This window comes from Octodon degus, unplaced genomic scaffold, assembly GCF_000260255.1.
Source record: "Octodon degus isolate 3935 unplaced genomic scaffold, OctDeg1.0 scaffold00087, whole genome shotgun sequence".
Taxonomy (NCBI): domain Eukaryota; kingdom Metazoa; phylum Chordata; class Mammalia; order Rodentia; family Octodontidae; genus Octodon; species Octodon degus.
This window is the reverse complement of record NW_004524663.1, coordinates 11,856,108-11,870,703: the sequence shown is the minus strand read 5'-3', so window position 1 is coordinate 11,870,703 and position 14,596 is coordinate 11,856,108. Positions and strand designations below refer to the sequence as shown.

General features: G+C 37.7%; 1 protein-coding gene and 1 pseudogene across 7 annotated transcripts in view; one reads left to right on the top strand and one right to left on the bottom strand.

Moving 5' to 3' along the window:
• The window catches only part of Il33 (interleukin 33), a 55,252-nt gene that overhangs the window by 10,224 nt on the left and 30,432 nt on the right, over positions 1-14,596 (bottom strand). For 3 of the 7 annotated variants that reach the window (XM_004637225.2, XM_023721960.1, XM_023721959.1), the window contains exon 2: positions 3,984-4,091. In XM_004637225.2, the coding sequence (XP_004637282.1) occupies positions 3,984-4,080 (97 nt within the window). In that variant the 5' untranslated portion in view covers positions 4,081-4,091. Of the gene's footprint in view, positions 1-3,983; positions 4,092-7,029; positions 7,104-8,270; positions 8,309-8,406; positions 8,444-8,924; positions 8,988-14,596 lie in introns of those variants that run through there. The other 4 variants (XM_023721964.1, XM_023721961.1, XM_023721963.1 and 1 more) reach the window with 4 other exon arrangements.
• Positions 9,887-11,366, top strand: LOC101576118 (annotated as a pseudogene).

The window sequence follows — 14,596 nt, the reverse complement described above, 5'->3', positions numbered from 1 at the left end:
CACTCAGGAGGCTGGGGCAGGAGGATCATGTGCTCATTAGTCAACCTGATTCTCTTGTGCGGGACCTAGGATTAGTAACGCACACTTTTGGATGTGCCTGAGTGAGTCATTAGAATGGGATCTTGGGGGTTCTATTGGGTCCCCAGTTTCATCCTCTTGGGCTTTCCCCTGCCCTCTGCTTCGCGCATATCCTGAGTTTATCAGCTTTTCTCCCCCTTGCCCTTCAACCATGTTTCTATCTCAGAGCCCCCAGACTATGTTCAGAAACTGTGAGCCAAAAACAGCTTCTCTGATAAGCTCCCTTATTGCCCTATGCCTCTGTCTCCCTGTGGCATCTGGCTCTGGGGATCACATCTTTTTTTGAACCTCTCTTCTTTTATTGCCATGTCACAAGCATCTTATGGTTCTCCTCATTTCTCTCTGATCAGTCCACCTGTCTCTGTTGGCTCCTCTTCCTGTCTGCTCCTAAAATACCAGGGTTCCTCAGGATGTTCGCTTTTACTCTCTGCTCTCTAAGCTTTCTTTCTGGGCAATCTTGCTTGCTACAGTGATTTTAGTAATCTGTCCAGAGGCTGATGACTCCAAGTAGGTCTCTACCCTTGATCTTTCTCCTCATCTCTCTTTTTCTTTAGGTAGCATTTTGATTTAGAAACTTCAAAGCATCTCTATATCTCTGTGTTACATCTTGAATGAATTTTGGCCATTTTCTCCTGAAAGACCTACAGTTTAGCAACTCCAAGCTAAACTATGCCAGTCACCATCATCAAAATGTTCTTATCTCTACCCCCAGTATATTTCTCCTGAATTCCTTAAGATCTCTTGAAAGACAATATAGTGATCTACCACTATCTGCCTAATTATTAAATCAGAAAACTGAAGATCATTCATCATTCTCATTCTATCCTTCATGAAGTCTTACTGATTTCAGCCTCCAAATTTACCTGAACTGTATTTCCCTCCTGTTCTGTTGCCTTGGGCCAGGTCTTCATCTCTAGTCCTCTAGATGAACACACTAGAACTCCAACTAGTTTCTAATCTACTCTTGCCCCTCACTCTATCTTTATGTCACCAATGCAATCTTATCATTCCCCAGTTAAATATTTTTAGGGATTCCATATTGTCCACAGGATGAAGTTGAAGCTCTTTGAGTAACAAAGATCTTAACATACACAGCTTGCCCTAGTTTTAACCAACTTCTGCTAAAACATGGGTCCAGTGTTTTATATTTCTAGATTTTCTTTATTTTATTACTATATGGGTATAGTACATAATGTTCACATTGTGTGTGTGGAGTTAATACATGTACATAATGAAACATATATGTGTATATATTAATTGCTCTTTTTAACCACCCCTGTCTTTTGATTCCTTTTCTCTTAGTTTTTTTGGAGAGAAACTGCATGCTATGATTCTTACAAAAAAGCTCCCAAGAGTTTTTTTTTTCTTAAGATAGGGTCTTGCTACATAGTCAGGCTGGTCTTGAACTCACTGTGTGGCCCAAGCTGGATTGAACTCTTGCCAATTTTCTTACCTCAGCCTCCCCAGTGCTTGGATGATAGGAATGGGTCACCATGCCCCTAAATTTTAAAAGTTACTTCAATTAAAAATTCAGTAATACTATTCAAGCCAAACAAAATACTTCTGCCGGATGAACCTGGGACCTCCATATGTGACCTCTGGCTGAATTCATGAATGGGGAGACTAAGTTGCTAGTGAAGAGAAGATGTTGATGAACGTGGGTGAGAGGAAGCAGGGGAGGGGAAAGGCCTGACGCCGGGAAATAGCTTCCTGGAAACTGGGGAGCGGCGAAGCTTGGAAAGGGTCTTTTGTCCAGGTCAAGAAGTACTATATACTGTTGGCACCAATGGTGAAATGTCCAGGGGTAACCATAACTAATGTGAGACTCACTGCCATATATGGACACATGGAGCTATTAGATTCTGATTTTTGTGACTTTGTGACTTGCAGATTGTGTCACCTCTTGGTACTCTAATACAGGAAGAAGAGTTAATATTTTTACTTTCTGTTTGGGGACTCAGAGCAGAACTTTATTTAGAAAAATAGATAAGACATTTCTTATACCTTGAGTTTTTAAAAGTGGTTCATGCTTGTCACAAACACCACACAGACACCTGTTGAATTTTAACTAAGTGTGTTTAATAATTGTAATTTTAGTATTAAACTGAGTCAATATTATTGGGAAGGAGGTCTGCTTAAGGCACAATAAAAATATAGGTAAAGTGATATATTCTGAAGCTTTATTTATATATCTATTACTTGATGATTATCACCAACTTCTGCCTGGTATAGATAAACAAGACCACAGCACCCATGAGAAGTCATATGCTAACCTTGGCATTGATGCCAGCGCATCTGACACATCTTTATCTTTATTTTACTAGCTGCACCGCACCCTTATTTCCTGAGTTAAAAATAAAATGCATTCCTTATTAACAAGGAATATGGGGACATGGAGTCACTTCCACTGAGTCACTGTTTCTGTACAGAGCATTTTGACTCAGCAACAATTACAAAGACTAAGTTAACTGATTTCCTAGTTATTCACAAACCCTTGTCAAGTTCATGTTTTCTGTGGTCACAAAAGAACAGTGTGGGTGGGCTAGAGCCACGGGGAGAAATTACATTCTTTAACACTATTTTCTTTTCTGGCCTTCAGTGTTGAGGAAAAGGGTAAGAAGTGTTGATGACAAGCGTAGGCTAATCTCTGTCATCATTTCTCGTCCTCCAGTTGAGTCCATCAGGCTCTGTTAACTATCTTTTCTCTTACTTTGACCATGTGGAGATATGTATATAAATGTTCTCTCTCTCTGTCTCTCTCTCTGTCTCTCTCTCTCTCTCTCTCTCTCTCTCTCTCTCTCTCTCTCTCTCTCTCTCTCTCTTTTGTACTTAGTACAGAATCTACAGGGTCTCACCACACAGATCGGACTCGTAGTGATTCTCCTGTTTTTGGCCTCCCAAGTGCTGGGATTACAGGTGCGCGCCACCACGCCCAGTCTCACTCACGTCTCAGTGCGCCCTGCAGGCGGGCCCGGTGAGGCAAGCCAGAGATCAAACATCGGCCTCTGCATCTGCCTAAGCAGGCACTTTAATGCTGAGCTATCTCGCCGACCCTATAATTTCTTTTCTGGGTAGATATTTTACAGCCCTTTCATCTCAGCTTTATTGACTTTATTTTCATTTTATCTTATTCTAAAGCCTGAGTTTGATAAACTTGACTGAGTTTGATAAAGTCAAGCTAGATAAATTTGAACACCACTGGTTGACTCTTTTTTGTTTGGTGCCTGGCTTACTCAAATATCTTCACCTGGTATTCTTTCCTTTGTCAGTAGTTGCAAATCAAAACTCTGTGCATGGTACACAAAACACATACGTGAGTGAATGACAATGGATCAGTTTAAAATTTTGTCAGTTTATTACGGAGAAAGTTAAGGATTTGGTGACAAGAAAGGCAGGGAGAGTAAATAGTCTTTTATATCAAAGGCTAAAAATGAAGTTTACACTATTTATAGGCTTAAATTGTCTACACTGTTCCTACTCTATGATGTATTAAATAAGTGCAAGTTGGCTACTGCCTGTTCAAAACCAATGTCTGTCATACTCAGTCTTATAAGCTACCCCTTTCTGTTTCAATTCTTATATTCCCAATAGCTTTTGGTAAGGTAGCATTTATGAATATTGGAATAATAATTGAAAGGAACAGTTAATGCTTACATTTTTTTCTTCTTTTTAATTGTTTTGACTAATTTTTCATGCTTATATCCGATAATTTGAACAACTAATTTGAAGACAACAATATGCCATATAGCAACCATTGCTGAATTCCTATCGATTTGTTTAAATGTGAAATTCTTTATCATTTCTAATTTAAGATTGGCCTCTTTAAAAAATAAAGTATTACAAAAAAGATTTCATACCAGATTTTAAATCAGTGAATAAAAAAGTAGGAATACTTAAGTCCTTACTTCTTAGCTTGCAAGATTTAGTCAGGGCTTTGTCACCTTTCCTGTTCCGTTTTGCTGAAGAAGTTTTAGAGGTCGAGTACTTCATTTTAGGTTTCATTTTTCAGGCCTCTGTTGGATTAAAATATAATGTCAGTTCAACAATCTCAGCTTGAAAACAAAACAAAACATGGCTAATTCAACATAAAGTTGCAAACACACAGCTATATAGTAAAAATAAATATTTAAGTAACAGTTGAATGTAATATTCAGACCATTGTTTATCCTAGAATAAAGTCACAGAAAAAAAAGGTTGCAAAGAAATCTAACTTTACTTAGCTTTATTGTCAGTGGTAATATTAGCATAGAATTTCTAAGATAGTTTTGTTATGGTACAAAGCAGCTAAATAGATGTATTGGTGTTGCAGGCTTCTCACTGCAGGGCAAAGGAAATAAATAGGTAAAAACAAAGCCAAGGAGAAAATTCTGTAATGTTGAATTTGTGTCAGTAATAAATAAATGCCCAGCCATAAATGTGTGCCCATGTTAATTTCTAAGTACTTTTTCCACTAGAAGGAACTGTGACTCTATATTTGAGGCTAGGAAAATGCCAGTGAATATGGAATATTTTGTTGTGCCAGAAAGCAGTGAATTACTGAAATACTAGTAAAGTTGTATCAAAAGCACGCATGAGCTAACTTGCAGGGTCTTCCCCTTGGCCAAATTGGGCACAATTTGAGTATGAAAACAATATTAATGGTAATTGACCATGAGCATTGAATGAAAAAAAATCCACAAGTCCATAGTTTTTCTCAAGAATGAATAAATAAACAGTGATCTATTCCCTACAGAAGAAATAATAGAAAAATCACCAGCTTGAAGTCTCTAAATTAATTCAGGAAAGGATTACTTAATGGATTTCTACCTGGATAATCAGTCTGGGTTGTAGTATCATGTCGAAAGAATGTGGAATTCTCTCATAAGTTATTGAAAGCTCCATATTCTTTCAGTATAGTACTGCAAGTTGGCTTCAGAATCAAGATGTGGAACTGCTGCTGTGATCGTGAGAGGAGCAGGATTTCTCCTCAAGTTTTACAGTCTCTCTCTGACCTTGCCTGAAATTTTAGAAATGTTTTGTGACTGGTCTTTATTTTTAGAGATTGGCCTCTTATTTTGCTACACATAAAGAAAACACAAATTACTCAATGAGTGGTTATAATTTAAACCTCTTTTAAACCTCATATGAATCGGTTCTTCTAGCACAGTAAGAGAGGAAGCACTAGGTGAGAGGCTTGAGTTTATGGATTTGAGGGTTCATTAGAAAATAAATTTTATGCATGTGTATTTGTCCCTGGATAACTCTATAGAGTTGAAATTCCAAATTATCTTCTCTAGGTGGAGCTAGACTCTTATATGCAGGTAGGCTATTTAAAACCAGTTCCAATGAAGGCAATCTAAATGTAGGCCAGCTGAAGATTCCCTATTCTGTCCCTCAGCTGTTTCTTGGAGTTAGTATTATCCTTATACAGCTCATGCCTCAGATTCTTACTTTTTCTGGTTCTCCCACTTTTATTGATCACAAATGCTTAGGAGCATAGAACATTACACATCATTTTACAGAGCCCCTAATTCTACATTTGAGTAGACTGAGACTAAAGATTGCATGCTTTACCTGGGCTCACAAGGATCCCTGGGACCAGAATCTAGACTCCTGACTGCATCTTAATCGCAGCACTTCCCCATTTTTTTTCCAAGAATGTTCTTTAGAACATTCCAAGTTCACCTAATATCATGAAACTATTAGATTAAATACAAAGGTTAAAAGTAAATGGCTATTGTATCTGTAAAGACTAAAATAATCCAAGATAATTTGTCTCTCATCCTGCAACTTTCCATGTCCCCACAATCAGGACCCTCTTCTTAGTCAAGGTTAAACAGTCCACAGGATCTTGACATAGATGTGACTCCTTCCGAGAACTGCAGCCTCATACTGCCATACTTGGGAATGTATTACTTCAAATAAATTGGACAACTGTTTTTGTATAAGTCAGACTGAACATGTGAAGCTGTTGATTTTGTTGAATGTGTGGATCAGTTGTGATTTTCTTTGTTCTTTTTGTTATAAAACTTGCCATAAATGCTTTGACTTTGGAATATGTTATTATGGGTAATTTAAATCCATGTTCCTGGGCTGTGGTCATTCATATTTGGCTCGGGAAATAATTTGCTTATATTCTTTAAAGTAAAGTTGTACTTTATATCAGGAGTAGTTAATTTTTAGCCATAATACACTAAGTAGTAGATTAGACAACTCTATTGCAGTTAAATTTTAAGTTGCAATGGAAATAATTTAAATAGTACTCTACAGAACAGACACTGATATAACACTTTACTAACATGAAAACGATACAGCTATGATTTTTTTTCTTTTTCTTTTTTTCTTTAAAGCTACATGTGTCTTAGAAAAAAAAATTTAGTCTTTGGAAAAAGCATTTTCAAAGAAATCTGTATTGTAATCTATATCCTCTCTCTTGGAAAGTCATATCTTACATTAGAAGAGTAAAGATGTTGGTAGTAAAAGTGGTAGCAGACTCATGACTACCTTGCTTACCTAATTATTTTAAGTAATTATTTGCTCTTACAACTTTTCTTTTCCCATCATCACTCCCATGGACTAACCTGATCGAACATTAGAACTCCGCTTTCAGCCGACATTAGCTTACAGAGTTCACAATTACAAGGAGCCAAAAAGTATCACACTTATGATGGAGTCATTGACGTAGACCCAGTTACTTTCTTAAGAATGGTTTATATCAAAATTATGATCTGAAAATATTTTCAACTCCTATTCCAAAAGACAAAGCACTTTTTTCATGTCCACAACTATTTTGCTTTACCATATGGAATCAATATTTTGGTCATTTTTTTCAGACTAACATTTGTACTTTCCTTTTTTTGAACATCTGTATTATTTCAGAATAGATGGAAAAATACACACCACTGATTCCCTATTGCTGCTGTTCCCGATAACAGACAGAAAATATACTTGCACATTCATTAGGATACTCACTTAGGTTGTAAGTGTGAAAGGCTGGCTTCAGATGGTGTGATTCCCTGTAGTCAGCACTTGCTAGTGAAGCTACATTGAAATTCTACTTATATAAACACACACAGGGATTAAGCAATATTGGGTGACAGCGTTGGAAGAATGAGGCAGCGTGAGTAGAGCAGGTTTAATACATTAGAATGTGTGGGAACATTTCTTTTTTTTTTTTTCTGTAGCCACATCCTAGACAGAACTTTCAGATTATTTTAATTATAGTACCTTCAAAGAGTGACAATTTCTTTAATTTTTGTAAAGTTTTTGAGACATGAATTGCAGGTAGGTTTTTTTTTTTTGTTTTGTTTTTTGGTTTTTTTATTGTACTGGAAGATAGGATATATAAGGGTACTACTTAATTTTCTTTTTCTTTTCTACTAAAAGTTGAAAACTTTTCTTTGGCTTTTATTAGTACAGGTTTACAAAAAGCAAGTGATTACCTTCACTGTAAGGAAGTGGTACATGTGCATAGCAATTTCAATTCTGTTTCTTCCCTCCGTCCACCCTCTTTATTTTTGAAGGATCAGATTCATGTATTTATCTTTAGCAGACCTTGTAGGCTAGGTGTGGTGGCAAATGCCTACAATCCTAGCACTCAGGAGGCTGAGGCAGGAAGATTATGAGTTCAAGGGTAAGCCTGGCCTACCAAGTGAGTTCAATACCAGCCAGAACTGCATAGTGAAACCCTGTCTCTAGAAGAGACCTTATAAACTTCATCTTTTTTTTGGTACCAGGGATCAAACTCACAATCTTGCTCTTGCCAGGCAGGCACTTATGCCACTGAGCTATCTCTCCAGCGGTAAGAACTTATCAATTTAAACATCACTGACTTAGTTACTTTTTTCATTGCTGAGACAAAATACCTGACACTCAAGGTTAAAAGAGGAAAGTTTTACTGTAGCTCAGTTTGTAGGGGCTTCATTCATAGTTACTAGCTCAAAGCAGAGTGGCATCACAGAGGAGAAACAGTTTATGGTGGGCAGAAGGCATCAAAATAGAAGCCCACAGCAGTAAGGCAATGAATTAGCGAGCAACCACACCAGCCCCCTTTGTGTTCTTTCTATTCATGCAACATGCCCTTATGGTGGGTGGCACTCACACTCGGGGGAGCCCTCCCATAATCCACACTCAGAACTATGCCAGGCCAATCTGCGGATTAATTTAGTAATCACACACCTTTGATCCCACCATCACACACTAGATCCACCCACCTCTGAAATAGTGCCTGAGGCTTTGGGCAGACATCTAGACACAAGCCATAACAATTTTATATACAGAAGAAAAAAGAAAAAGAAGAAGGAAAACCAAAAAAGGCTGTGGAGATAGCTCAGTGGAAAAAGTGCTTGCCTGGAAAGCGCAAGGTCCCGAGTTTGATTACTGGTACCACAAAAAAAAGAAAGAAAGAAAAGAAGAGAAGAGAAAAAGAAAAAGAAAGAAAGAAAGAGAAACAATTCTATATATAGACTGAAAACCAGACTAATAGTTCAAAGCATATATAAAACATGTAAGACAATTATATTAAGTTTCAAGGAATACTTTTAGACACATTGCTTTATATTACAATACCTTTTTTTCCCTAAAGTTAAAAACTTTTTAAGTAATTGTTTTCTGATTATAAAAATGTACATGTGATTAGGGAATGTGTAAGAGAAAAAAAAGTATATGCAAAGCATAGATCTTGGCATTCTCTTTTCAGTGTAGAAATATTCGATACATCTATTTTTAATTTTAAAATAGAAGTATATTAAAATGTTTTGTAAGCTGCTTTTTCTAGTTACAACTAACTCTATCATGAGCATTTTCTTATTTTAGAAACACTCCTTTACAAGTAACATTATACATAGCCTTCAGTCATACAAATATACCTTAAACAGGGTTTTGTTGATTAACACAATGGCTGTTTCCAGGGTTTTTTTTCCTCCCTCCTTTCTTTCCTTCCCTTCTTCTTTTTATCTCTTCTTTCCCTTTCCTCTGCCCATCTTTTCTTCCTCTCTTCTTTTTACATCCCTCTGCCTTGGTCTTCACTATTGTTACTGATAGCTCTGTATGGGAAAACCTTTCTAAGCTCATTAGTAGTATAAATTTGGAGTAAAGGAATTGCAGGATCAAGTTATGCTACATTATGGGGAGCACTGATGCCCATAATCCCAGCATTGGACCATGAATCCATCACCAACTCTAGAATCTCACCTCTATGAACATATGACTCTTTGGCGGCACATCTAGACACAAATCATAGCATAGTGGTACTGAAGTTTGAACCCAGGACCTGTGTGATGATCTCTCTCCCTAACTCTTTTTATTTTGTGACAATGTTTTGCCAAGTTGCCCAGGGTGATCTGGAGTTTTCAATCCTCCTGCCTCCACCCCCTACAGTTCTGGGATTACAGGCGAGTACCACCACACCTGGCTGAAGCATGAAACTTTTTGAGCAAGTGAGAAACATCATTTACTTGTGTTTTGTGTAAGTGGTGTTATTTATGGCTGTGTAGAGTAAGAGCCAAAGGAAAGGAACATAGAAAAGAAGAAAAAAGACCAGTTAGGTACCCACCTTAAATAGCCCAGGAAAAAGCAGTGAGGACAGTCACGGCAGAGTTAGTGGGACTAATCTGAAGATAATGAAGATGAATGAGTACACTGATGCTTAATAAAGTCTTTGGCTATTGGTGTAAAGAAGAGCTTCTTTTTTTCTGTTTTGTGGTACCAGGGATCAAACTTGGGACCTTGCACTTCTCAGGCAGGTGCTTATGCCCCTCAGCTATATCTCTCACCCCAAGAAGGGCTTCCTATATCTAAGTTTTGCATCATTAAGTCACCCAGCTGCTTAATGGGTAAGTCAGGACTAGGATGAAAATGTCCCTTCCAGTTCAGGGATATGTCCACCATAATATCTCTGCAGGTCTTTGTTTGTCTGAGACAGAGTTGTTGCTTAGGTTGGCCTGGAAGTCAAGATCTTCCTGTCTCAGCCTGTAGAATCCAAGTACATTCCACTGTACCCCATTTCCACCCCTTTTTCCTTCCTTACCTTTGTCTTTCACCTTTCACATGCTACCATTTAGCCATACCCACAGACCTCAACAGCTATTTTTGGATATGGGTTATACTAGCTATGGCCTGGGAGTAAAGGGAACAGGGTAGTGAAGGAAAATAAAGGTAATGCCAATGTTTAGTGATGGGAAATGCAGAAAGGGAGTTCAGTGGCAGAGAAATATGGTAGGAAGATTTAGATGTAAGAGAAGTTTGAGGTGTCTAAGGAAAAACTATAAGGACATTTTGCTAGAGAGCAGAAACCAGGTTAATGGAGGCTAGAATTAGCCATGTTGTCTTGCTCTTCCTTTGTGAAGACCCCATAATTGATGGTATAGTGTCAAATGGATTGTCTTGTCTAACTGTCAAGCAGGAAGAGAAAACTGTGGAGTGTCGGAATGCTGGGGAACTTTACAAAGAGTAAGAAAAGCAAAGAAAGCAGTAAATAAAATCAATAATATAGACAATACATGTTGCAATTTTGGAATGGAAGTGCTATCTGGAGAAGAGAATACGATGACCAAGGTTTGAGAAAACAACTACATATATGAATTTGGTTTTCCAAAAGTATATTGGAATCCTCGCCTCTCTACAGAACACAGCCGTATCACAGACCTTCTCCTGTCTGGGGATATTCTATTTGTTTTTTTGTTGTTGTAGTTGTTTTTTTCTGGGGTTGGGCCCTTCACCATTCCAGCAACAAGGAAAATCTGCAGTGTGTTTGCCAATGATCTCAACCCTGAGTCCCATAAGTGGCTGTTGCACAATTGTAAATTAAATAAAGTGGGTCAGAAAGTGAAGGTCTTCAACTTGGATGGGAAAGACTTCCTCCAAGGACCAGTCAAGGAAGAGTTACAGCAGCAGCTGGAACTGTCAGAAGAAAGCAAGCCCCCCATCCACATTGTCATGAACCTGCCAGCAAAGTCTACAGAGTTTCTTGGTGCTTTCAGATCACTTTTAGATAGGTAGCCATGCAGCAGGGAGCTCCTTCCCAGAGTGCACTGTTACAGTTTTTCCAAAGATGTTAACCCTGTTGAGGATGTTCAGCAACGCGCTGGAGGTGCATTAGGCGTTTCCTGGAGGCGTGCAGTTCAGTTCACCTCGTAAGAAATGTGGCCTCTAACAAAGCAAAGCTATGTGTGACCTTCCAGATCCCAGCTGCTGTGCTGTGCAAGAACCAGACCATCAATCCGGAGAATGACGAAGAGCTGCATGTTAAGTGGCAGAGGACTGATAATGGCTTTTTAGAAGAAAAAACAGAAACTGCTCCAAACATTTAATTGGAAATGTTTTCTCCATCTTACCACTATACTGTTATCCAGTGAACTATATTTTGTATAATTTCATAAAACTTTATTATTGAACTCATAGTATTTTCCCTTGCTATCTTACCTCTACCAAATTAAAGCCTGGCTGAAAATTGGAAAAAAAAAAAAAGAAAAGAAAAGAAAAGAAAAGAAAAGAAAAGAAAATCAGATAAAGAGAGAGAGAACACTGTCTTAAAAAGCAGAATAGTTGACAATAAGTTTTATAACCCCCAGTTGGAGATTAGAGACTCTGGTGAGAATCCTTCAAGTATGATTGGACTCTCGAAACAACTGCAGTGGACTGCGTGGGGGCAGTGGAGGAGGAGGGAGCGATGTTTCAAGAACTCTGGTAGGAAACAAAGAAAAGAATGAGGGAATCATGTGGAACACAGAGGATGCTTTTTACTCATTAGTTGATCTTGGAAAAGATGTTTACTTGATGTTTCTAAAGCCCCAGGATTCTCAAAATAATAAATTTCTTCATAAAAATTTGAACTCATTAGGTTACAAGAATTGAATAAGGTATATTTTAAGTGTTTAGTATAGTAGTTGGGAGGCTGGGAAGATAGCTCAGTGCTTGCCTGGCAAATGCAAAGTTCTGAGTTTGATCTCTGGTACCACCAAAAAAACAAAGTACAATAGATACTCAATACATATTTTAAAGCATGATTGCTTATGTTTTATTGGTACATGAGACTCTCAGATGTTTTTCAAGGCAGGAAAGAGTCAGTGAAAGGGAAAAATCTCTCTAATAGTCCCATAGGAGATGGAGTGTGTGTGTGTGTGTGTGTGTGTGTGTGTGTGTGTGTGTGCAGAATGGCAGAGGACATGAAGTTTTAGGGACTAGGAATAGAAATTTGATCTCAACCTTTCTAGCAATGTGAGTAGAGGAAAGTTACAAAGATGAAGGGGAAAAAGCATTGGTTTGAATTTTTAAGGGTAAGTGGAGAAACATCTAAAACAGCTCCTTGGAGAATATTTTTTTTAAAGAATTAATTAGCTATTTTAGATGTTTAGATATCCAGTAGTATAGCGTCAGTTTTGGAAAATGAGAAAGCGTTCTGGAACTAGATGGTAGAGTTGGTTGCAAAAACAATTTGAAGATACTTAATGCCACAGAACTGTATATGCAAAAATGGCTAAGATGCTAAATGTCATGTTATGTATGTATACCCACAACTTGAAAAACAAAACTGGAGGAAGTAGGAAGATGGGAATTTATAAGCAGGAGAATTCCAGTGTTCTCTATCTTAGGGCTAGGGATGTTCTGATAATAATAGTGGTCAGGATGTGGTTGCTGAGTAACATATTGAAAACTATTAGTCAGAGAAGGAGACATCACCATGAAAGATTACAGCAGAGGCAAAGATGAAAAGGGGGTCAGGGAAGGTGGTGACTAGAAAGGAAATTCATTAGTGTGAATCAGGTCCTGGACTAGGTTGGTAAGTAAAGTGGGAGATGAGAACTCCATCAACTCCCCTACTGGCGCTGGGAAGCAGGCAATCAAGAAAAGGAAATGGTTATGTTTGAGAACAATGGTATCACCAGGAGAAAGTCATATTTTAGGTAATAAAAGGGATTAAAAGTTCTTTAAGAAAAATGACGGAGAGGGTAAGGAGTACGTATTATGTGTTGGAGGAGAACAGAATTCCAGAAGAATTGACCTACATTTAAGAAGAAAGCACAACAGTGATTTTAATCTGTCAAGAAATAATCAACAGAAAGCCAGGGAGATAGCTCAGTAGAATAGGCGCTTGCCTGGCAAACACAAGGTCCTGAGTTCATGCCCTGGTTAAAAAAAAGAAAGAAGAAAGAAAGAAAGAAAGAAAGAAAGAAAGAAAGAAAGAAAGAAAGAAAGAATCAACAGAAAATCTTTAGTTGGCCATTCACCTCTGAACTACAACTAAATATATTAATTATAATCTATTCCAAAGTTGTAAATGTATATGATTGCCTCTTTGCTAGAAATCTTCTAAAAACTTGCATTCAACAAATATTAAATAACCATTTTACAGTGTGGACCACAACATGAAATTTTTCATTTTACTTTTTCATATATCTATATCTGGTCAACTGGAAAATCATTTATTTAATCACAAACTTTTTATGTGTCAGGCAGTTCTCTTCAATTAATAATGCCCTCTATAAAAAATAATGCCCTCTGTCAAAATACTGGTACATTTAAGAATCTTAGATTGACTGTTGATTTTTCTGATTATGAATTTTACTTACATTTTAAAAAATCAGATTATTTCTTTTGATATGTCTACTTATTAAAATGCAGCTTACAAAAATTTGTTTTATTAAAAACGTACTTCTGAAAAATTTGGATGATATAGAAGAGAGGAAATTCAAACTCTGATGTCCAAGAAAATTAATTAAATACACCAGAAAATTCCCCCACAGTCAGTATATTTTAGCCTATGTAAGTTGCCGGATAACTGATCCTGTTATAGTTTCTGTTACTTCTGTTTCTTAGAAATGACTGGTCACTGTCATGCATAGCTGGTCACTATGATGCATATTGCAGGAACCAACACCCAAGGGACAAGCCATTCAGCATTTTTATGTCCTGCTTGCTTGGCCCACGTAAGTCCTAGACCACCAGAGAGCAGGGCCTGACATCTTTAGAAGGACTGATTCCTTGTCGGTGCCCATCTGACATTAAATAAAGCTGCCTCCAAATCCTGTGTGTCATTTCAGTGTTCCTGCTTGCCATAGCAAAAGGTTTCAAAAAGAAATGTAAATGATAATCCTCGTAAGGAAATCCTAATCTCCCTGAGGTATGAGGTTATAAATAATGCTGGGTTTTTATCTCTTAGCAATATTACACGAAGTGCTGCCTAGTAATGACAACAGTAACAAATACTGTCTCTGCTGCTCAGCTAAGTACTGAGAAACGGTGACCAAAAAAATGGTGTTTCCCGCCCTCCTCAAGTTTGTTCGCTATTGAAGGGATGGATGTCAGGCAAACAGTGATACTAATGCACTACTAGTGAATTTTACTGCAGGTGGTAATAAGCTGGTGAAGAATATAAAGGATTAAAAGTATATAAAGTAGTGTAATCAGAAAAGATTACTTTTAAGATGCATCCAAAAGGTGAGATGTGTGAAAGACAGGTCCAAAACATGCCTTCCAGATGCAGAACACCTCGGGCAAGGGCCTGAGGTGGACAGAACCTGCAGTGGGGAGGGAGCTGAGA